This window comes from Vulpes vulpes, chromosome 16 (assembly GCF_048418805.1).
Source record: "Vulpes vulpes isolate BD-2025 chromosome 16, VulVul3, whole genome shotgun sequence".
Lineage (NCBI taxonomy): Eukaryota > Metazoa > Chordata > Mammalia > Carnivora > Canidae > Vulpes > Vulpes vulpes.
Genome location: NC_132795.1, coordinates 84,485,170 through 84,510,676, shown reverse-complemented (window position 1 = coordinate 84,510,676; position 25,507 = coordinate 84,485,170). Strand labels below are relative to the sequence as shown.

The 25,507-nt window shown below is 38.4% G+C and overlaps 1 protein-coding gene across 3 annotated transcripts in view; it reads left to right on the top strand.

The window, feature by feature from the left end:
• The first annotated feature begins 2,298 nt into the window (after positions 1–2,298).
• Positions 2,299–25,507, top strand: part of RTN4 (reticulon 4) — a 71,317-nt gene continuing 48,108 nt past the window's right edge. The window contains exons 1-3 of one of the 3 annotated variants that reach the window (XM_025992655.2): positions 2,299–3,102; positions 21,016–21,072; positions 21,752–24,157. In XM_025992655.2, the coding sequence (XP_025848440.2) occupies positions 2,535–3,102; positions 21,016–21,072; positions 21,752–24,157 (3,031 nt within the window). In that variant the 5' untranslated portion in view covers positions 2,299–2,534. The remainder of the gene's footprint in view (positions 3,103–21,015; positions 21,073–21,751; positions 24,158–25,507) is intronic. The other 2 variants (XM_072742088.1, XM_072742089.1) reach the window with 2 other exon arrangements.

The window sequence follows — 25,507 nt, the reverse complement described above, 5'->3', positions numbered from 1 at the left end:
TTTCTACTCTTAAAAAATAACACAAGATAAAACCAAACAAACTCAAAGCACCTCACAGCCATTTTGTAGAAATAAAACCAGTTTGACTTTGTGGCATGGATATGCCAGGTCCTGAATGTATTGCTGATAATTAACCTGGTCAGGTAACATTCCCAGAAAATCTTGCTTTCTCTTTTCCTTTTCTAAGAATTAATACATTTTATTTCTTAGAGCAGTTTTAGATTTATAGAAAAACTGAACAGAAAGTACAGAGAGTTCTCATACTCTCCCATGCCCCCTCTCCAACCAGTTTCCCTATTACTAATATATTACATTGGTATGGTATGTTTGTTGTGATGAATCAGTATTGATATATTATTAAGTGACGTCCACAGCTTACATTAGGGTTCACTCTTTGTGATGTATAGTTCTGTGGGTTTTGCCAAATGTATGACGTGATGTATCCACCATTATATTATTGTACAGAATAGTTTCGCTGCTCTAAAAATCTCCTTGTTCCACCTATTCATCTCTCCTCCTTCCTTCCCCAACCACTGCCTCTCCTTTTTTATACCTAAATTAAGCCTAGAGTAATATTAATTAGTTTGAGCTAAGAATTTGTTTAAATAACCAATGATTCCCCATGGCAATCAAAATTTCTTAATCATTTAGACTAAGCAGTGTCCGACAGAAATATGATGTGATCATGTGTGTATTTAAACTATCCTAGAAGCTGCATTTAAGAAGTAAAAAAAAGTGACAATAATTTTAGTATACTTATTCCAATATATTGACAATATCAATGACAAAATGTCAGTATATAAAAATTGAGATGTTTTCATTTTTTGCTACCACTCAAAATCTTGTGTGCATTTTATTTTTTTAAAGACTTGCTTACTTTAGGGGGTAGGGACAAAGGGAGAGGGAGAGGGAGAGAGAAAATTTCCAGCAGACTCTGGACTGATGGAGGAGCCTGACCTAGGCCTGGATCCCATCAGCCTGAGATCATGATCTGAGCTAAAATCAAGCAGGATGCTTAACCAACTGAGCCACTCAGGCACTCCTCTAGTATGCATTTTAAATTTACAGCATATCTCATTTCAGTCCAGTCACACTTAAAAGGCTCAATAGCCACAAGTGGCCTGATGACTAATATATTGGACAGTGAGGTCCTAGACTGTGAGCTATCTGAAAGCAAGTTATCTCTGTCTCCAGGGCCTCCAGAATAGGAATGCAGTGAATATTTTTGTAAGGTATACCAGAAATATAAAAGGGGTTCTCTAAACTTTTGCGTGCTGATACTTTTATGTTTTTTCGACCGCTTTCCTTTAAACTTCCTTTTCAGTTTTGGAAAAAGTGGAACGGGGGAGATTATGCTCCTTCCAGCATATCAAACAAATGAATACCGGGCTTCCTGACTCCCAGAAGGCCTGAATCATCTTAAATGTTGACTCATGAGCCTAAGGTGACTGAAATGTAATGTGAATCAAATTTGCCTTCCAAGGCATCATTATGTTTCCACTTTCCTCCTCTTTCTCTCTCTCTCTTTGGGTGACTCATCCTTCTACCACGTACGAGTCCAGCAGCAGGCAGATCCCCAAACCCTTCTGGATGAGCCGACTTTGAAATGGGCCCAGTCCTCCAGACGGTCCAAGCCCTGCTGTTTTGCCTACCTCATCCAGAGTCTGCAGTTTGGACAGAGAACGACCTTAAAGCTCTCCAAAAAAAAAAAAAAAAAAAAAAAAAAAAAATTTTCTTTTAAGGTGGTGAAGGTAGTAGTAACGAGGTGGTCTAGTCATTTAAGCTTTAAAAAAAATAATCTTTTAATTTCAAAATCTTTTAATATTTAGCGTATACTTAAATCCTTAGGGCCTACACTTCATAGTACCTTTCAACCACTCTGGGTTTTTTCCTTTCCTGGGAGGAAAGTTACCACCCCCAATCCCCCAGGATAACGCCCTTCCGGGGGTGCGGGCCAGGAACCCGCAAGTCCTGCGGCAGGTCGCCCGCCCCCGAGCCGCCCGCTGCCCTCTGGCTCTGGGCAAAGCCGCGACCCCGGCCCACCCCGCATCTGACCCAAGGTGCAGGGTGGGGCTCTCAGTTCCAAGCCCCGCCCACCGGACTCACCCCAGCCGGTAGGAGAGGGGAAGTCCAAATGGCCCCACCCACTTTTCTCTTTCCGTCTTTCCATTGGGCCGGCTGGTTGTCCGTCATCTCTATCCCGTAGGCGATTGGCTCCCTCCTCCCGCGCCAGTCCCTGCCTCTCCCCGCGCGGGGAGGGTAAGTCACGCCAAACGGGGCGGAGAATCGGCCGGCCTCTCTCCTTCGCTCGCCTGGGCGGTGGCGGCAACTGGGGACGGGGCGGGTGGCGCATCACGGGCGCAGAGGCAGGAGGAGCAGTCTCATTGTTCCGGGAGCCGTCGCCACTGCAGGTCTCCGGGCTCTCTCGGCCCTGCCCCTGTCAGTCCTCCCCAACCCCCACAACCGCCCGCGGCCCCGAGGAGAAGCGTCCCGTGGAGACGAGCCGCTGCAGCAGCATCTCCGACCCGCCGGCCATGGAAGACATGGACCAGTCGCCTCTGGTCTCCTCGTCCTCGGACAGCCCGCCCCGGCCTCAGCCCCCGTTCAAGTACCAGTTCGTGAGGGACCCCGAGGACGAGGAGGAGGACGAGGAGGAGGAAGACGAGGAGGACGAGGACGAGGACTTGGAGGAGCTGGAGGTGCTGGAGAGGAAGCCCGCCGCCGGGCTGTCCGCGGCCCCGGTGCCCCCTGCCGCCGTCGCTGGCGCGCCCCTGCTGGACTTCGGCAGTGACTTCGTGCCCCCCGCGCCCCGCGGGCCGCTGCCGACCGCGCCCCCCGCCGCCCCGGAGCGGCCGCCGTCTTGGGACCCGAGCCCCACGTCGCCCGCGGGGCCCGCGCCCTCCCCGCCCTCCGCTGCCGCAGCCTCAGCCTCGCCCTCCAAGCTCCCCGAGGACGACGAGCCTCCGGCCCGGCCTCCCCCTCCTCCCCCGGCCGGCGTGAGCCCCCAGGCCGAGCCCGCGTGGACGCCCCCGGCCCCGGCCCCCGCCGCGCCCCCCTCCACGCCGGCCGCGCCCAAGCGCAGAGGCTCCTCAGGCTCAGTGGGTGAGTGCCGCGCCCTCCGCCCCGCGCAGCCCCGCGCAGCCCCGCGCTCCCCTCCGTCTTTTGTGTGCACCCCCCTGCCTCGGGCGGAGCCCCCTTCCCCGCCCCAGGGGCTTTGTCCGTGGGCCTCCGGGCGAAGGCGCCCCCCCTGGCAGGAGCCGTCAGGAGCAGGGTGGGGCGGCCGCGGAAACCCGGGCTTGGTCTTTATTGTCTGTCTCGGAGTCGGGGAGCACGTGCACCCCGCCTGCTCCGGCCTCCTCCCCCCGGTCCCTATTCTGCTGCGTCCCGGAAGTTAGGCACCCACCCCTCCCGGGGCTCGGTTGGCATCGGGGAGCTAGGGTTGTGGGTACGGGGCGCTGGCTGGGCGCCCGGGTGAGGATGGAAAGGCCTTGGCGCCCGTAATCTTTTGTCTGCCAGTCTGGGTTGCTCCCAGGGAAAAGGCGCAGTTCTGCGGCTGGTCTGTCGGGCAGCCTTGAGCCCTGCGCTGACCCCCACCCCACCCGCACCCCCGCTCACCTTCTCCCTGGCCTGGGTGTCACCCCCCCCCCCCCCCCCGCAGCGCCTCATCCCCCCTCCCTCTCGACTCGCGCTGGCTGGGAGCTGCCCAGTGGAAAACATGCTCCCTGACCCAGCCGCGGCGACGGGAGAGCGCCTCCAGTGGTGCGGCGCGTGCGGATTTGGGGAGGCGAGAGTTCTGGCAAGGTCCCGCCGCCGCCCTGCCTGCTCGGCGGTGATGTGGCGACTCCGCAGCTAAACCGCGCCGGGCAAGTGCGATCTGAGCATCTGTGTCCGAGGAGGCGCAGTTCTTCCACCGGGTCCTGGCTGCTGAGCGAGAGGATTTGCTGTCAGGGTGCTTTAGGCTCTTGAATCGGAGAGGAAAAGAGGCAAAATGGTTGACATTCTTAGGGAAGGGAAACCTGTGGGGTTTGTTTGTTTTCCTTTTTTCTTTTTCTTTCTTTCTTTCTTTTTTTCTTTTTCTTTTTTTTTTTTTTTTTTTGCCGCGAATAGGCCAGTTGACTTTGTGGCGGATTAGCCAGCCAGGAGACTTAATGTTTTGAGAAAGATTTTTTTTTTTTTTTCCACGTAGTGGTTAGAGATACTCTTTCTTAGTAGTTACATGTCTTAGGTCAAATCTGCAATAGTCTGTAAACAGTTTCCAAATCTTTTTTTTTTTATTCGCTTTAGTACTTGCATGTATGTATATATTTAAAGGAACATTGTTTCCTTACCCTTTTCCTTTTGGGGAAGTTGTTTATTTTGGAAGAGAATAAAATCAAATTTGTTAGAGATGGGAGAATCTTACAAGTTATGAGTTTATTAGCTTATGTCTTGTTATTTTGGGGGGCAGAAAGTGTCCTACCAACAAGCAGTAGGACCTCTTTTTATGTATAAAAGAGCAAGAATCTGGTAGTGTGACTGCCTGCTGAGAGATCTTTATAGCCTTCCTTGTAGGATTTTACAAATGGTTCATTTTTTAGGAGAAAATGAAATTTTTTTCAGTTCATTCGTCCACAATGGGGAAGTAAGCCAATTGTGATGTTTCTGAATAACGTTTTGATAATGACATACCCCAAAGCGTTACTCAAAACACTTTACACAAGTAACTCAAAACACGTTACACAAAATCATTACACTAAAGATATTAGAAGATGAAGAGCAACTCAGTCTTTCATTTTCTGAATTAAAAAAACACGTGTAAGAGAAACTAAGGTGAGGTAGAAAAATAAAAAGTAATAAATTTGCAAATGGGAAATCTAATGATTAACAAAGGAATACTGATTTGTCTCATCTTGTATTCCAGCATGGGAACAAAGAGGAATTCTGATCTTTGAACATTAGGGATTCAGGAGGTGATATTCTCTTGGAATTTTGACTTGTGGAATACTAAGTTTGGAAAACAAAGGAGAGAATATTGCTTACTCAGGGACTCTTATCTCTATAAAGTTCCCTAATTCTGTATTGATGATAGCTATTTGGAAACCTAACTGCTTTAGTAAATCACTGGACATCCATGGTTATAGTCATGGATAGTTTTTTTTTTTTTTTTTTTTTTTTTTTTTAGTCATGGATAGTTAAGCCATCTCTGTGAGTCTCGGGTTCTGAGCAGTCTGTTCATTCCTTCAACTGATGATTGATTGATTACCTGCAAAGAGACAGGTTCTCTTCTGGGCTGCGAGGGTATAGCAATAAGCAAGACACATGTGTTCTCCATAAGGGGAGTACAGATAATAAGCACATAAATAAGGAACTCAGAATAGTGATAAGGATGATGGTATGGAAAACTATTGGGTTGTGTGTGGGGAGTGGTTTAAGTAGAGTGGCATTGAGAGATGCCTTTCTGAGGAGGTGAGATTTGAGCTGCAGGTAAAAATTTCCAAGCAACCCATAGGGAGGCAAAAGCCTTGAGGCAGGAATTAGCTGTGTGTGTTGGCAAGTCTAGTAAGAAGACTAATGAGGTGGCTCAGTGGTTGAGCCCTTGCCTTTAGTCCAGGGCGTGATTTTGGAGTCCCGGGATCAGGATGGAGTCCCACATTGGGCTCTCTGCATGGAGCCTGCTTCTCCCTCTGCCTGTGTCCCCGAACGCCGCTGCCCCGCCCCCCGTGTCTCTCATGAATAAATAAATAAATAAATTTTTTTTTTTTTAAAGAAGACTAATGAGAAAAACTTGTAAGACAGTGGTCAGGTGATGGTAGGGAGGTGGGGTAAACTTAGATCATTTGGGGTGTCTAACAGGTCATGGTAAAAAGTTTGGCTTTTTAAAGAAGTTTACTTTAGAAATGTGCTCTTTAATAATTATATTGTGATTTTGGAGCAAAACACAGTTTTGAAAATGTAGAGGAACTGCAAGGACTGATGTGAGTAAAGACAAAGTGAGAAATGTGCAGAGCATGGTTAAAGACATAGAGAAGCCCGATGGGAAGAGGCTTTTATTTACTGAGTTGGGCTGACTTCTGACACTTGTGCATTTAACATTGTTGTTTACATAATTTTTGAATAAGCCCCAATTCCCATCACGAGGAAAGTAGTAATTTTGCTGTTTACTGTTGTGCTTGGATCTATTGTAATGCAGTAATGAAGTGAGACGGAAGCCTGTCACTTGACCATTTTTCATGGAGAAACATTTGGCTTCACTTCGAAAAGGTAGTTGGTTAATAATGGGCTTTGAGTACATGTGAAGGAAATGCTGGATAGAAACTGTTGAGAGAAATGTAAACATTAACAATGACATTCATCTAGTCTTTGAAGCATGTTCTAAACCAGTATTAATTAAGATGGAAAACATGTGGTAGAACTGGATTCTGAGGGGGATTCGAAGAGTAAGGTATTAGGGTTTTATCATCCTGTCTTTCTCCATGCTCTGCCTTCTACAGTTGCTCTTGCTTTGGTAATTTATATTATGAAACAAAAAATGTTTTTGTTGTTGTTGGCAAAATGTAAAGTTCTTTCATTATTTTTTTTACCTTTGTTCTGAATTATTGCTTTAGGCCTTGGGAGGCCATTGGAGATTATTGAACTGAGTCATAACATCATGAAAGCAGTGTTAGAAAAATGAATTGATGACCGTCTTCAAGATAGTTTGGAAAGAACAGGGGACCTATTTAGAACGCTTTTGCAGTAGTTCTGAAAGAGGTGACTAGAGCCTGAACTAGTTCACTACTACCTCAGCCAGTGAAATGGGATAGAAGGAGGAATATGAGAAATTATAAGAAGCATGGTTTTTTGGCTACAAATCTCTGTTTTTATAGTTAGGTTTAAAAAGATGTTTTATGAAAGAAGAATTGATAGGACTTGGAGGCAAAGGATATAAATACAAAGAAAAATAACGTTGGTGCTAAATCAGTTGCAGAGACTGTCCAAATTTGTTAATTGGAATGGAAATTTATATAGAATTGAATACTGATAAGTATAGCTTTTATGGCTTGGGATTAAAAATTATTAGTCTTTTATAAAGTCATTAATTATATGATTATGTACAGTGGCATAAAAGCACATAGTAGAAATGCTAAAAGATTTTGAGTGATGAGTGATGTATAGTTTAAAATCTTAAGTACCAGTTCTTAATCTAAAATTCAGGGATCCTGGGTGGTGCAGCGGTTTGGCGCCTGCCTTTGGCCCAGGGCGCGATCCTGGGGGCCCCGGGATCGAATCCCACGTCGGGCTCCCGGTGCATGGAGCCTGCTTCTCCCTCTGCCTGTGTCTCTGCCTCTCTCTCTCTCTCTCTCTCTGTGACTATCATAAATAAATTTAAAAAAAAAATTCAAATAAACAGTGATGTGACACTACCAGGAAGCAGTTGCTTCTAAAAGAGCTATCCTGCCTGTTCCATTCCCCATCCTCCTTCGAAAACGGTAACAAGGAAAGAACTGATGAATTTATAGATTCTAAATAATTTCTCTTGCTAAGCCATTTGTAATTTCTGACTGGGAATAAAAGTTGGGAACTGTTCTGCTCGTTATGGATAAGTTGAGTTACATTTTAGGTTGGTTCCGAGGATGTTCTGTGTCAGATTTATAGTCCTTTTTAGTAACTGGCAAGCACCCTCAAACCTTTTTAAAATGAAGTGGTGAATATATATTGAACCTTTGGTAAATCCCTCATTATGAGGAATAGTATTTAAAAACATGCTTTTTTAGCACTATATCCCTGTAAAGTTGGAAGATTTGCTAATTTATATAAGAAATTTTCTAAAAAGCATATTATCTATCGTCAAATAATTGGCTCTAGTTTATGTGTAGTTATTTCATAATCTACCTAAAAGCAATTTATTTGAAACACTGCTGATGCAAGGCCCCAAAATAAATGGCGTATTTTGAAGGTACTTTGCTAGCCCAGGAAAAGTACCTACCAAGTGAATATTTCTTGATTCTTTCCTGAAACTTCTGATTAAGTAGAAGTAATGTTGTAGGTACATTAGCCTTACAGTAAGTACATTAAGACTTTTCTAAATATAGACCCTAGAGGGTCCCGCTGGGGGTGACAGCACCAGGAATGGGAACTGTAAGGGCAGACCATAATTCATGTTTAAATGAATGAATATGACTTTTGTGGCTGGTTCCTGTAGGACACAGACCTGCAAAATGGTGGGACCCAGCTTTACTGCTGCTAAGGTCTTCTCAAACTGATGGCCTCAAGATTCTTTTGAACTCTAGAGGAGTGTTAATAATTTTACATTTAAGCTGTTGATTTTGGTTTTTGAAGGATTGTTTTTAAGTTGCTTTGCTTATGTATTCTCATAACATTCTATTCTTACCTTGTATATACTGTACTATATATGGTAATGGTATGTTTACTCATTTCTGTTCTCTGCCAGACTGTATGCTCCTTGAGCTAAGGGGCTATATTACTTTTTTCCCTTGAAGAAAAGGACTATGTGACATATCTTTATTGCTGAGCACAGTGCCTTAGATACGGTGTAGGTGCTCAGATTTGTTGAATGAATATGATAACATAGATGAAAACTGATCTTCAAATTCTGGATAGTCCTAGAATTACAGTATTTTCTCCAATAAAAATCCCAAGTCCTATGAATGAAAGCATTTATTTATTTATACAAGGTGTATATGGATGTATCATTTTATTGATGAATCTCTTATGGACAGTTAATTAGGTTGTTTCTCAACATTTTCTGATATAAATAATGTTAGTGTTAATACCTGTATATACTAATTGGGAATACATGTTGTATGTGTTGTAGGATAAATTCTTGCAGGTGGAATAACTGCACATATCAAAGGATATGTGCATTTAAAACTTTGATAGAGGGTTACCTGGGTGGCTCAGTGGTTAAGTGTCTGCCTTTGGCTCAGGTCGTGATCCCGGGGTTGTGGGATCGAGTCCTGCATCAAGTTCCCCACAGGGAGCCTGCTTCTCCCTCTGCCTATGTTTCTACCTTTCTCTCTGTCTCTCATGAGTAAGTAAATAAAATCTAAAAAAAGATAAGTAAATAAAATAAAACTTTGATAGATGATGCTGAATTGTATAACAAAGAGTTAAAGTACCTTTTCCTAATACCTTTACCAACATGGTATATTGGTAAGACTGGTAAATGGCTTAGCAAATTTTCTTTTCTTTTCTTTTTTTTTTTTCAGTTTACAATTCAGAGGCTTTTTTTTTTTTTTTTTTTTTTTTTTTTTTGGCGTAGGTGTCAATAGATTGTTTCTGATCACAGCTTTTGCTTATTTTTCTTTTGGGTTTTTGTTCTTATAGATGTAGGAACATTTGATCTGTTGTAAGGAAATTAGCTTTTTGTTGTGTCTTAAAAACTGTTCTTATGATTTGTTGCTTGTATTTTGACCTTTGGTATATTGTTTTGTGCAGAAATTTTATGTAGTCAGATTTATCATCTTCTATGCCCTGAGTCATATAAGTCATTGAGGTTTGTGTAGTTCTTAGGCCTTCTCTAACATTGTAAAAATTGTTCCCATATTTCTCTTAGTAGTTCTATGATTTTTATGATTTCATTTTAACATTTAATTCTTTAATTCCCTGCATTTTATTTTGTTCTATAGAATGACGTAGTGATATAATTGTTCAACACGATTTCTCATTTGTTCCAAGATCATTTGTGTTGAATCATTCATTTTTACTATTTTAAAATGCCATTTTTGTCATGTACTTGTAGTATGGGTGAAGTATTTCCTCTTCTGTTCCATGTCTGTGTCTTTTCATATATAGGCACCAAACTAATTTAATTGCTATAACTTACAAATGAAATATTAACTGAAAGGGCTTTTCCAGAATTACTTTTTCTGGCTTTCTATGCATGTATAGTTTTCTATATTATCTTTAAAATTTGTTTATTTAATCCTCTCTCCTTCCGTTAGAATTATAGTATGGTTACATTAAATTTATGCATTAATTTAGGGGAAAATTGATACATTTCTTTGCATATTACATATTTTTTCTACAAACATTTTTATTACCATGTACTTTTAATTTATTTTTTATTTTTTTATTTTTATTTTTTTACCATGTATTTTTTAAAATTAGTTTATTATTATGTGAAATATAGGCTTTCAAAAGTAATAAGTATTCTAGCCTACTTTATACGAAACACTTTGAAATGCTGAGTTATATAAGTATTTGGTCCCCTCTTCTCAATTGATCATAGATAGACTGGTAAAGAGAAGTCATCTTACTTTTTTGTTTCTTAAAAAAAAAAAAAAATTCTTGAGAAGGGAAGAAACATTCTCTATGCTCTTATAGTAAGAGCTGTAGCTACTAAATATTGGATTATTGTTTAAGCAGTCTTTGAATCCTTTACTTAAGTGGCCCTCTGGTTTAAAACAAAACAAAACGTGATTTCTTTAATAGCTTGTTCTTCTCATTGATGGAATTGTTACCATAGGTGCAGAAGGCTTATAAAGTTTTGTTGTTCGTGGTCCCTTAGAAGTCCAATGCTACTTTAAAAATTAGCTCTTCTCTTCTTGTCTCCTCTCATCTCTTCTCTTTTCCTTTCTTTACTTTAAAGCGAGACCTAGAGCTAAATGTGGGGACAAAGAGTTGAGTAGAGGTTGCACTTAGGAGAACTACATGCACCAGATTAAGGGAAAAATAGGAGTCTCTAGTTGTAAAGAATTTTCTGCTATCTTAAAACCAGAGGAGTCTTGTGATTGTACTGAAGAGCAATCATAAACTTACCTACTTTTCAGCAGCTTTTGTGAAAAGAGAAAAAAAGCTTTAATTGGGTTCTAGGTGTGCCTGCATATTTTTCCTCTCCAGTTTTACAGATTGACATATAAACTTGAGTATTTGGAAGGTGCCATTATTAAATTTATTTATCTCAGTGTTTTAGCAGTGCTAGGTAAAGCTGATCAAAAGCATGAAAACATTTTTTTAAAGACTTACTTATCTTTAAAGTCAAGTGGACTCCTCACTGACCATAGAGCCTAGTGCAGAGGTGGATTCCCATGAATCATAAGATTTATTCCACCAGGCTTTCTTTTGATGTTCTTGCTAAAAATTTGTTAATGAAACATGTTCATCAGGAGCTGTAGTTAAAAGTTTAGCATTGATAGACTCAAGCCTACGTATTTTAATTGTCTGCTAAAAGAGTTGTGGGTAAAACTGGTTAAAATTGATTCATTATGATATAATTTTAGTATGTTTACATTGCCTTATCTCTTTTTTTGGAGGGATTTTAGAAATTATACTTTTTTATGGAAAATTTGAAACATAAAGACAGAATAGTGAATGAAACTTGACTTTTTTTTTAAGATTTTATTTACTTATTTATGAAAGATACACAGAGAGGCAGAGACATAGGCAGAGGGAGAAGCAGGCTCCATGCAGGAAGTGGGATGTGGGATTTGATCACCTGACTCCAGGATCACGCCCTAAGCCAAAGGCAGACAGACGCTCAACCGCTGAGCCACCCAGGTGTCCCAAGAGAGTAGAATTGAGTAAGAGTAACTGAGTAGAATTGCTGAGTCATGGACTGCGTATATATTAAACTTTGTAAGAAATTGCCAAAATTCTTCAAAATGGTTCACTTCCAGCAATATAGGAGAGTTGTGGTGGCTTCTCATTCTTACCAACATTTGATATCAGTCTTTTTCATTTTAGCTACTTTAGTGGATATGTAATTGTTTTTCATTATAGTGTTAATTTAGATCTCCTTAATCATTAATGAATTAGAGGACTTTTACATGTCTATTGGCTATGTGTATGTTTTCTTTTGTGAATATCCAGGTAATTTACTTGTTGCTTATTGCTTTGTAGGTCTTTCTTACTGATTGTAGGGAGTTCTTTACATATTCTGGATACAAGTCTTTTGTCAGATATATACATTGTGAATATATTCTAATCTGTAGCTTGCCTGTTAATTTTTTTGATGGTTTCTTTTGATTAGTATGATTTTCTAAGTTTGAAGAAGTCTTCATTTTTTTTCTTTCTGTGTGCTGTCCAAGATACTCCAAGATTGTGAAGACATTCTGTTTTTTTCTAGAAGCTTTGTAGTTTTAGCTTTTGTGTTTAAATCTAAGATACATCTTGATTTAATGTTTTTCTGTGGAAGTGTTATAGATGGGGATTTATTTTTCATATAGGTATTCTGTTATCCCAGCAGATTTTTTTGAGAAAGAATTTGTCTTGCTCTATTGCTTTGGTGCCCTTGTTGAAAATCAGTGGCCATAGAAGTATATACATCTATTTTGTTCTGTTGATCTTTTTTTTTTTTTTGTATCCTTATACCAATACCAGACTGTTCTGATTGCTATAACTTTACAGTAATGTTAAAATCAGGTAGTATGCCTACTCCAAGTTTTAATTTTTTTTTTTAATCTAGTTTTGCTTTTTCTAAGTCCATTGTATGTACATATACATTTTAGAATCAGCATGTTCATGTCTACAGAATGTCTGCTGGAATTTGGTTGTGATTGCTTTGAGTCTAGAGAAGCCCATATAGAGAATTGGCATTTTAGAGTTTCACACATTGGGTTTATCCTATAACAAGCTAGTAAGATAGCCTGCCATAGTTTCTTGAATGCTGGCAGAAGACACAGATGTCTGGGTCAGAGACAAAAGACTTCATTACTTAAAGCAGTGATAATAAATATCAGCATTTTCTTGTGCAGGTTCCCTAAGCCCCATTTCCCATAGGGCAGCACTGAGTAAGTGACATTTACGCTTGGCATGGGCTGTCTTGCAGGAGAGGAGCTTAGGGAAACTGAATTCATGCTACGTAGTAAGTCTGCCTGCCTGTTCCACTTATATTGCATACAGTAATTATTTGAGATTCAAAGATCAATTATTCTTTAGAGAAATTAAGTGAGAATAATTATGTGTATCTACTCATATTTACCATAACTTTAAAGAAATTGTGAAATGAGAATATTTTGTATTGAGACATTTAACATTTTTGTTCTTTGTTTCTGAATATCCAGGTTACTACCTGGTATTGTGTTCCTTCAGTCTGAAGAACTTCATTGAACGTTTATTGTAATATAGGCATCTTGGTGATAATTTCTTTCAGCTTTTGTTTTCATCTTTTATTATCTGATAATATTTTTATTCATCTGTATTTTTGAAGCATATTTCTGATGAATACAGTCAGTCTTGGTGTTCATGGTAGTTAAGTTCTATGAAGTCACAGAAAGCACTGAATTAGCAAATACTGAATCATTGCCTTTAGGGGAAATATAGGATTAGGTTCCTATGAACCTCTAGTCATACCATTTTTGCTAACAATAAATATATAATTTTGTTTTTCATGTGTTTCTATTTTAAAGATGCATTATTTAATGTATATTGTTGATTTATTAACATTAAACTCATGGCCAACAGAACTGTAACTCATGCTTGAATGAAGCTTAACTAATACATGCGCTTTCTCTGTAAGGCACATCATGGCCTTCTTGGGGTTAAGAACACTAGAGAGTACTAAAGCACTATTTTTAGAAGACATTTTAAATAGCAAAGTCACCAACAAAATCACACCACCCCCCCCCAAAAAATATGGCACTAAATAAACTGCAAAAAGTACACTTGTTTTTAGTATGACAAGGCATGGGGTTGGGTTGCCTTGTTTGACCTCACCTGGGGATGTATTTTGGGTGATTGGAATGTTTCACTGCTCTGCACACGTCCACTGCTTTAAGTATTGCTTTGGGGAATATCAATTTAGTGAGTACGCAATTGGCAAATAGTCAGTGAATAATAATTAACTATATAATTATTTTTTATCATATAAAGATGTTATCTTTTGCATTCCATTATTTCTAGTGACGGTCAAGTCATTCTGATTGTTGTTTCCCTGCCTGTTTCCTTTGTTTTTAAGATTTTCTATGTCTTTGGTTTTCAGCAATTTGATCTCTACAATGTACTTCTTTGTGGTTTTATGTTTATTCTACTCAGTGTTTATTCATTAAGCTTCTTGGCTCTGTGGATTGGTATTTTCCATCACGCTTGTCAAATTTAAGGTCGTTCTATCTTTATTTTTCTGCTTCAGTCACCGTTGCCTTTTTTGGGGACTCCAGTTACATATAATTTAACTGCTTAATTGTTTCACAGGTTGCTGAGACTCTTCATTTTTTCCCCCATGATGTGCTTCAGTTTGGATTGTTTCTATTGCTTGTTCTTTAAACTTATTGACCTTTACTTCTCTACTGCCCACTTTTCTTTTAAGCCCATCTAGTGGAATTTTTCTTTCACTTAATATTATTTTCTGTCCTAGAATTTTCATTTGGTTCTCTCTTCTTGTCTGTATTTCTCTATCAAGATTCTCTGACCATTCACTCGTTATGCCCATCTTTTGCTGTGCATACTTAATAGCTATTTTAGTTTTCTTTTTAATGTTTGCTAATGCGATGTTTACATTATTTCTTTGTTTATATTGGCTGTTTTTTCTTATTCTCGATTTTCATATGTCTTTTCATGTCCAGCAATATTTTATTTTATACTGGTTGTCATGGATGTATTGTTAGTATTGTCCTGGAAGTCACTTAATTTGCTGGCAAATCATCTTGATCTTTTGAAGTCTTGATTTTAAAGTTAGGGTCTAGAGCAAGTGTTGGGCTTTTTTTTTTTTTTTTTTTTTTTTTTTCTAAGAGTACAACAGTAAATATTTTAGGCTTGTGGGTCATACAGGTTCTTTCGTAACTACTTGTTTGCCCTTGCAAAGTAGCCATAGATAATACATCACATAAATGGACTTGGCTGTCTTCCAGTATAACTTCCGCCCACAAGCCATATTTTGCTGCTTTTGGTCCCAATTCTAGACCAAGTAACCTAGACTAGGTAACCTTTAGTTTAGAATTAAAGTAGTCTTCCTCTTAAGGTATGCCTTTTCTGGGGTCTCATTTTTATACTTAGGGTGTTGAGCAGTATTTCTCCATGCTGGTTTGTTAAAGACTTTTGATCAAGTCTTCCAGTAGAGTCTGACCTCCAGAATATCTTCAGCTCACAGCTTTAAAATAGATTCTCTGCTTGGCCTTGGTGTAAGTCTTGTGCAGCCTAGTTCAGCCAAAGATTTAAAAGGATTCTCTGTCCAGGGGTTTCTGGAGCTCCTTTTCTATGAAGTTTTCTTTTCTATGTTACCTTGCTCCACAAATTCCAGACACTCAGCAAGAATGTACTATTCTTGGGCTCCTTTTCCATGTGCTATTGGCAAAGGACTTTCAAGCAGAAAGCCAGGGCATCATTAAGTGTGCTTCCCACTTCTCAAGAATCACGCCCTGTATTTCCTGTTGTCTAGGGTCTCAATGTAGTTGCTTCATATATTTTGCCCAGTTTGATAATTATTTATGTTAGGTTAATCTGATAGAATTATTCTCATAGCAGAAATTCTCTATGATTTTAAAATGCAGCTTATTTCCTTGTGTTTTATAAATTAGTTATGATATTTATTGACCAGTTATACTTTGGGTTGATAAATAGGTTTCGAAATGAAGATGCCAAGAAAAATATTCAGTATAAGAGTATGTGAACATGGGATCCCTGGGTGGCGCAGCGGTTTGGCGCCTGCCTTTGGCCCAGGGCGCGATCCTGGAGACCCGGGATCGAATCCCACATCGGGCTCCCGGTGCATGGAGCCTGCTTCTCCCTCTCCCTGTGTCTCTGCCTCTCTCTCTCTCTCTGTGACTATCATAAATAAATAAAAAAATTAAAAAAAAAAAAAAGAGTATGTGAACATGGGATCCCTGGGTGGCGCAGCGGTTTGGCGCCTGCCTTTGGCCCAGGGCGCGATCCTGGAGACCCGGGATCGAGTCCCACGTCAGGTTCCCTGTATGGAGCCTGCTTCTCCCTCCTCCTGTGTCTCTGCCTCTTTCTCTCTCGCTCTGTATCTCTCATGAATAAATAAAATAAAATATTAAAAAAAGAGTATGTGAACATTAGTGAGATTGTGACAGCATATTTTGAATTGACCAGTAATAAGTTAAAAACTGATGTAACACTTTTACTTTTTTAAAAAATGACTGACTTAAAAATCTCTTCAGTGAACTTTAATTATGAAACTGATCCTTGTGTAATGGAAATAATTAGTATTCAAAGTATATATATAGTTTAGAAACAATCTAAATTTGCTCTCCAAATTTAAGCTTGAATAAGGAAATGAATCTAGCATTAGTGCCAACAAAGGAATAGTTCATTTGGAAAAAGTGGTTTTATGAATGGTACTGATCCTTCATACTGTCAAAAGTTTAGTGATTCTATTCATTTTACTGAGGGTAATAAGGAAATAAACATCTATCTGATTATAGTGATAGTTAAATTAAAATTTTTTAGCTTTGTCATTACTAGCTATATGACTGAATAAGTTACTTAATTCTCTGAGCTTAGATAATTGGAAATGTGGTAGAAGATTAGCAAAAATAAGGATGAGTATGTTTGAAAAAGAAAGTAAGGCTCAATATGATGAATTTGTGTTTTATTGGATGTCAGCATTCTGCTAGGCAGGAGGTGGAAGGAGGGGTTTGGTTAGGAATAGTTAGGTTATCATAGATGTCACGTGAGAAGTTGTTGAAATAAGTTTAAATGGTTAAGTTGGGGCCATATGGTGCAGGGCTTTAAGGGTTTTCAGGTACAATTCAGTGGATAATTGGAAGCTTTTAAATAATGTTTTGTGCAAGAGAATATATAGAAATGCCTTTTTAGAAATATTACTTTGATGGCGGTAGAGAGACTTAATAGAAAAGTTTGGGCTACCCTTTTGCATATTATTTAGTGAAAACGTATTTATTTAAATATGCCACTGTTTTTATTTAGTGTGGGTATATTTAAGTCCTTAATATTATTTTTTTTCTGTTTGTTCAGAATAGCACAAATGAGGTTGATGATTAAAGTTTCAATTTTATCCAGTAGTTAGAATATGACATAATCATGGAAAGAGGGGGAGTTGTTTACCTTTATTTGTAAGCCCAGTATTATAAGTGTATATATAACATGTTTCAGTAATTCAAAATGTTACACTTTTAATATAGTGTCCCTGATTATAAAATAGTTTTCTCGTCTGTGAAAGTTAAGAACTTTTATGGAAAAAGGAAGACTAACCTAAAATCAGTAATCTTTTCCAAAACAAAGTAATTTGTAGGTGTTTTAGCTTTAGAATTTGGAAGCTTATGATATGTAAGTGTTGTCAATAAAAATTTTTCTTTAACATCCTTAATTTTATTTTTAAAAATTTTAAAATTCTAATATAAAGTCTAGGAAAGGAAGTACTACAGAGTAGTTAAAGAAAAGCACATAGACCTGTATACTCTGAATTCAAATTTCTAATCCATCATTTTTTCAGTTCTGTGACTGGGGAAGTTACCTAACCTTTTATACCTGTTTGTTTATTTCTGAAATGGTAACAGTAGAACTTACTTTGTAGGGTGGTTTAGTATTGAAAGAACGTCTGAAATAAATGTGCCTGGCTAGCATTATCATCTTTTTTTTTTTTTTTTAAGATTTATTTATTTATTCAAGAGAGACAGAGAGAGGCAGAGACACAGGCAGAGGGAAAGCAGGCTCCCTGCCGGAGCCTGATGTGGGACTTGATTCTGGAACTCCAGGATCATGCCCTGAGCCAAAGGCGGACGCTCACTTAGCCACCCAGGTGTCTCATGGCATTATCTTTATAAATGTTGTTATATTGTGAAGTAGAAGCAACTAACCAAATATTTCAGATAATTACAGGGTATTTGCTGGATGACAATATATCTTATCTCAGGAGATCAAACTTGAAAGGCTGATAAAGAAGAATTTACACCAGTTGCTCTTAAACTCCTTCCCTCAAAAGATAAAGCACATGGACTTGAGTTAGACATGTTTACATACTCAGTCTTTGGCCTCCTAGCTCTGTGACTTAGGGCAAGTTGTTTCTAAATCTTTCCCTTCCCTTCCTCACAACATTTTGAGGTAGGTACTATTATTAATTCTTGTTTTACAAATAAGGAAATGAGGCACTGAAGGGATAGGTAATATTGTTTTCAGGGTCACACATTTGTAAGATGAATCTGGGATTTGAACCCAGGCAGTTTGATCCCATGATCCATGATTGCTTTAGGAGGAATGAGAGCAACTCTTTTTCTTGAGGGCCAGATGGTAGCAACTTATTCTGGATTTTTTTTCTAAGTGCTTTTAGAAATGCAGTACTTGTTTCATGGTTAATTTAGATAGACTCTCAATTTACAAGTTTTCTTTTTTCAAAATGTAGTAAATATTTGAAATACCAATTTGTAATCTTTCTCATTTGGCCAAGTGCCAGGAATATAGTTTTCACTATAAGAGAGATTCTGGTATTAGGAATAAGGATACATTTTTTAAAGTACTTTAAGTTTTTGGTATAATTTTAGTTGTAATTTGTTTTCCCTCTAATTTTAACAGTAACATGTTTTGAGTTCACTTTCCAAGAAGATTGGCCCCTGCATTATTGGCTTTTAATTATATTAACTAGCTGAAAAAGACAGCTTTTTTTTTTTTTTTTTTTTTTAAGATTTTATGAGAGACACAGAAGCAGACACATAGACAGAGGGAGAAGTGGAACTCAGTCCCAGGACCCCGGGATCACGACCTGTGCCAAAGGCAGACACTCAAACACTGAGCCACACAGGTGCCCCAAGACAGCCATTTTGTTAAGGAGTTGCTACTTTTTATTTAGATGGAACAGCTGTGTAATTATTTGGTTTTGCTCTTTGATCTGCAAATCTCAGTTTTATACAAGACTATATAATTATTTTAACTGAAAGGAATTCTCAAATTCCTTCATTTACAAATGAGAAACTGTATCAAAGAAGATCGATCACATAGTAAGTCTTCTTGCAGAAGTGTGTACACACTGGGGCACTTGGGGGGCTCATTCAGTTGAGCCACCAACTCTTTAATTACAGCTCAGAGTCCTGAGATCAAGCCCTACATTAGGCTCCAAGTTCATCACAGAGTCTGCTTGTCGCTCTTCCTCCCCTTGCTCACATATGCTCTCTCCCTGTCTCAAATAAAACATTTTTTAAAAGTGTACATATGTGTTTTATAAAATCTTACAAGTAGTATGACTTACTGGTTTGGATGAGTTGCCCATCCAACCCATTATTCTAGGTTATGAGAGACCTTTTTAAATGGGTATTGTGGATATTCCCCTCATCACCCCATCTGAGAATCCTTAAGATACTGTATCATACCCAAGATAGATTTATCTAAAATTTATATGACATTGTGAATTTAACTCTCTTACTCATCAAAAGGAATATCCTTGGAAGACTGGTCCATGTTCATGATAACCACATCTTTTTTTTCCTGTTGATCAACATTTCTCAGCTTGTCCTTCCATATAGAAATGTCCAGATTTATTGGATCCTCTCCATTAAAGGAATACCTTCCTGTCATTCCTCAGGCTATTTCAAATTATGTTTTGCTAGAGGCGCTTTTTTAGTGTAAACTACCTAGACCTTTAGCTTAAGATCTTCCAATTGCAGATATAAAGTGACATTGTGGAAGTTAGTATGCCAATATGTGGTATATTAGTTGGCTCAGGCTGCCAGACCAAAGTACCATAGACTGGGTGACTAAAACAACAGAAATTTATTTCTCACAGTTCTGGAGGCTGGGAAGTCTAAGGTCAAGGATTGGACAGGGTAGGTTTCATTCTGAGGCCTCTTTTCCTGCCTTTCAGGTGGCTGCCATCTTACTGTGTGCTCACATGGCTTCTTAATGTTGCTCAGAGGGAGAGGAGGAGTGGGGAAGTGGAGGAAGTGTTGCCACAGAGGCATGAGCAAGCTCTCTGATGTCTTTTCTTGAAAGGGCACTAACCCTATCAGACCATGGTCCCACCCTCATGACCTACCAGCGGGCCCCATTTCCAAACACTATCACATTGGAGATTAAGGCTATAACATACGAATTTGGGGAAGGGATCGCAAGCATTCAGTCCATAACATAGTGTGTATTGGTCAAAAAAAACGAGCTCTGGAGTTGAATTACCCAGAGTCTCACTAGTTCTGTATTGAGTGAATTACTCCTCTGTGACTTAGTTGTTTTGATTGATTTTTTTAAAAATTTACCTATTAAATGGGGGATATTAACTCCACTTAAAACAATAGAGTTGTAAGGAGTAAAATGAGTTCCTGCACGTAAAGCACTTAGAATAACAAGTATTCCTTGGGATGTCTGGGTGGCTCAGTGGATTCAGCTTTGGACTCTTGATTTTGGCTCAGGTCATGATCTTAGGGTCTAGAGATCTGCTTTGGTCTGCACTGAGCATAGAGCCTGCTTAAGATTCTCTCTCTCCATGTCACTTGACCCCTCCCCCCACTTGTGTGGGTTCTCTTTCTCTCTTAAAAAAAAAGTATCTTTCAATGTTAATTTTAAACAAAACAAGATTGATAATTATTTTCCTAATGACAATTAGTGTTTTCTTTGCAATTTGGACAGTGGTACATAGGACTGATGCCCTCACAGAATACTGTACAGTGACTATTAGAATGTTTTTCTTTAAAGGTAAACAACCTGGAATATAAGAAAATATGCATGATTCTCTAAAAGTGTTCTTCTGAACTGAACATATGCAAAAAAAAAAAAAACCGGATTAAGCAAAAGTAATTATTTTATTCAAATGGATTTTTAGAATTTTTGGCTTTGATTAGGGCAAATAACTTACCTATCTGGAAATGTGAATAAAAGCTTTAGATGCCACGTGATAATTGAGAATAATATTTTAAAGGCACTTTGGTTTATGAAATTTCTTTAATAGAAACATTGTTGCCCCTTGAGAAATGATAGGTTCTATGGATATCATTTAATCATCTTTATAATAAATATAATTTAATCTGAATTAATGTTACTACTGATAGTACTACTTATTCTTTCCTCTCTTGGCTTTTTCTTTGTAAAAGTTTTGTGTTAACTCATTACAAACTGAACCCTTGCTTGCTCCTCTTACCTTTAGTCTCCTTCAAACTCTGTCTTTATTTCTGCTGAGGTTATATTCTATTTGTTTTTCAGATGAGACACTTTTTGCTCTTCCTGCTGCATCTGAGCCTGTGATACACTCCTCTGCAGGCAAGTTCTTCCTGCTAGCCTTTTATTCTCTGTGTATTCTAACTTTTTAGTTAGTTTTATTAACTGTACAGAGTGGTTTGAGTTTACTAAAAATTAGCATGGTTCCAAGAATGTTTGTCTATTGAAAAAAGTTGAAATTTACATTTTATAATGCTATGTCCAAGAGAAAAATGGGCAGAACCTGATTAATAATTGGAAAAATGTGAGGAATTCTTGGACCCTTGATTTACATTTATATACTGATTAGTCCTTTTTTTCCAGATACAGTTTACTTGCTTATAGCTGAAAGGTTTTAGTAGAAATGAATACTACTCTTTGGCATTTAATTACTCAGTGTCTTTTCTTTACTGTCAAACTCTCTTCCCCAAATTCTTTTGTCTTCCTCTAAAATTAGTTAGAAGTAGCATTTCTCCATTGATTACACTTGAGGTTTTTTCTCAGAGACTTGATTTATGCCTTTTCATAGCATGTACTTGCCTCTGTAGCCATGCACGTTTTATTGACAATAACTTTAATTTTTTTAATAATGATTCAAGACTACTTGATTATTATTGTTATTAACATTTAATTTTAGTTAACATTAACTCCTTACTAACAGTATTTTGAATCTGTCATAAAACTTGCATTAACTCTGAGAACGCTGGCATTCTCTAACTTTCCTTTCTGTCCATGGTCACAGAAAAAATTATGGACTTGAAGGAGCAGCCAGGTAGCACTGTTTCCACTGGTCAAGAGGATTTTCCATCTGTCCTGCTTGAAACTGCTGCTTCTCTTCCTTCTCTGTCTCCCCTCTCAGCTGCTTCTTTTAAAGAACATGAATATCTTGGTAATTTACCAACAGTATTACCCACCGAAGGAACACTTCAAGAAACCTCAACTGAAGCTTCTAAAGAGTTCACAGAGAAGGCAAAAAATCCATTTGTAGACAGAGATTTAACAGAATTTTCACAATTGGAATACTCAGAAATGAGATTATCATTCAGTGGCTCTCCAAAAGCAGAATCTGCAATAGTAGCCAATCCTAGGGAAGAGAATAAAGATGAAAAAGAGGATTTAGTTAGTAATAACATCCTTTGTAATCAACAAGAATTACCCATAGCCCTTACTAATAAATCAGTTAAAGAAGAGGACAAAGTTATGTCTCCAGAAAAAATAAAGGACAGTTTCAATGAAAAAGGAATTGCAGCAGAAGCTCCTATGAAGGAAGAATATGCAGACTTCAAACCATTTGAGCGAGTTTGGGATGTAAAAGATACTCATAAGCAAGATAGTGATGTGTTGGGTGCTGGAGGTAATATAGAGAGCAAGTTAGAGAGTAGAGTAGATAAGAAATGTTTTGCTGACAGCCTTGAGGAAACAAATCATGAAAAAGATAGTGAAAGCAGTAATGATGATACTTCTTTTCCCAGTACACCAGAAGCTGTAAAAGATGGTTCAGGAGCGTATATCACATGTGCTCCCTTTAACCCAGCAGCAACTGAAAACCTTTCGACAAACATTTTTCCTTTGTTGGAGGATCATACTTCAGAAAATAAGACAGATGAAAAAAAGATAGAAGAAAAACAGGCCCAAATTGTAACAGAGAAGAATTTTAGTACCAAAACATCAAATCCTTTCCTTGTAGCAACACAGGATTCTGAGGCAGATTATGTCACAACAGATAATTTGTCAAAGGTGACTGAGGAAGTAGTGACAAACATGGCTGAAGGTCTAACCCCAGATTTAGTACAGGAAGCATGTGAAAGTGAATTGAATGAAGCTACAGGTACAAAGATTGCTTTTGAAACAAAAATGGACTTGGTTCAGACATCAGAAGCTATGCAGGAGTCACTCTACCCTGTGGCGGCACAGCTTTGCCCGTCTTTTGAAGAATCTGAAGCAACTCCGTCACCAGTTTTGCCTGACATTGTTATGGAAGCACCATTAAATTCCATAGTTCCTAGTGTTGGTGCTTCTGCAGTGCAGCCCAGTTCATCACAATTAGAAGCTCCTCCTTCAGTTAATTATGAAAGCATAAAACTTGAGCCTGAAAATCCCCCACCATATGAAGAGGCCATGAATGTATCACTAAAAAATGTATCAGGAATAAAGGAAGAAATTAAAGAGCCTGAAAATATTAATGTAGCTGTTCAAGAAACAGAAGCTCCTTATATATCTATTGCATGTGATTTAATTAAAGAAACAAAGCTCTCTACTGAACCATCTTCAGATTTCTCTGATTACTCAGAAATAGCGAAAGTTGCACAGCCAGTGGCTGACCATTCTGAGTTAGTTGAAGATTCCTCACCTGATTCTGAACCAGTTGACTTATTTAGTGATGATTCAATACCTGAAGTTCCACAGAAACAAGATGAAGCTGTGATACTTATGAATGAAAATCTCAAGGAAGCTTCATTTCAGTCAATGATAGAACATGAAAATAAGGAGAAACTCAGTGCTTCACTACCACCTGAAGGGGGAAAGCCGTATCTGGAATCTTTTCAGCCCAGTTTAGATACCACAAAAGATACCTTATCACCTGATGAAATTTCACCATTGACCCAAAAGGAGAAAATTCCTTTACAGATGAAGGAGCTCAATACTGCAGTTTATTCAGAGGGTGACTTATTTATTGCTAAGGAAGCAAAAGTAAGGGAGAGTGAAACATTCTCAGATTCATCTCCAATTGAGATTATAGATGAGTTTCCTACATTTGTCAGTTCTAAAACTGATTCTTCTCCTAAATTAACTGGGGAATACACTGATCTAGAAGTATCCCAAAAAAGTGAGGTTGTTAATGTTCAGGATGAAGCTGGATCATTACCTTGCTCAGAGTTACCCCATGACCTTTCTTTCAAGATTGTAAAACCTAAAGATGAAGATAAAGTCCATGTCCCAGATGAACTCTCCAAAGATAGGTCTGATATTTCAAAGGTGCCCTCACTGCCTCCAGATGTTTCTGCTTTGGCCACTGAAACAGAAATAGGCAGTATAGTCAAACCCACAGTTCTTGTGAAAGAAGCTGAGAAAAAAACCCCTTCTGATACAGAACAAGAGAACAGATCACCATCTGCTATATTTTCAGCAGAGCTGAGTAAAACTTCAGGTAATCAGTCTATACATTGTTTTGTAGTTTCTTGGCACCTTTTGACTTATGATGGAACATTCTACTACATTTTCTGTAGTATTATAGTTTATAGTGTCTAATATATCATGTTGAAAAGAATTCTTTTGTCCCAGAAATTTTAGTGCTTTTTTTTTTAACCCTTCTTATACTCATTACTTGCCCTTGCTCTTAACTTTTTTCCACACAATTATTCATTGTTCCTTTTTATATTATACCAGCGATCTAGAACATTTTATCAGAATTGGCTTCATGTCTTTCTTTTCTTTTCCTTCAGTATTTACACATAGCATGAAGAGCAAGAGGTATTAGAACAAAATATCTTCATATATATTTACTATTGTTTTCCCCAGAAATTACTTTAAATTTTTATGAAAGCATATTTCTGTAATGTGTCTCCCAATATTTCAATATACTGCTGTGTTTTCCAGTAGTAGGTATAGAGTTAAGCATATTAAGTAGCAGATATTTTGTTGCAAAGTATAAATTGAGGTATGCTGTAATGAATTCTTCAGAAAAGTAGGGGTTGTCATTTTTTCTTTTGACACTACATTTCCCTCACACTTGATTTGTGTAGTGTTTTGCACGTATGTTTTTTATTTAGCATTCTAATTTAGCTGTGTTTTCTATGAAGATGTGTAGTGATTATAGTTTATTTATTGAGTATACTTACGTATTGGAGATGGGTAGTACTAGTGGCAGAGAGACCAGGTTAGAGATTGTTGCTATAATCTAAGAAAGAGGAGATTATAAATATTAAGGTAGTGGGATGAGCATGGAGACATTACTTGATGTTTGATTGGATATGGACATGAAGAAGAAGGGGAGAAGTTAAAGATGGCTCCAGGAACTGTGTTTTCAAATATACGTATGATAGTATGAGAAACTTGAGTTAGGAAACATGAGAGAAAAAGTGGGTTTAAGAAGAGAAGAAATGCAGTTTTGAATATTGGTATTAAAGTAACCTACAAGACTTCTAAGAAGTTACACAAATGAAGCTTTTGAGAGAGACCTTGACTATATGTGTATATTTATCCTGGGCTCAGAGACAGTAATTAAAGCTATAGATATCAACTAGGGAGAGCCAAGAAATGCGGAAGCTTTAAAGGTGGAAGAATTGGTCAACATTATTGAATGCAAGAGAGCTTGAATAAGATAAGGTTTGAGAATTTACCAAAAACTAGGGGAAGTATTGGCGTAACAATGGCAGGTGATGTGGGTGGGCAGAGTTAGGGATGAGGAATGAAGGAGACTTGTGTAAATGGACACTAAATTTTTTAAGATTTATTTTTAAGATTTTAAAGAAGTTTCAGATCATGGGGCGCCTGAGTG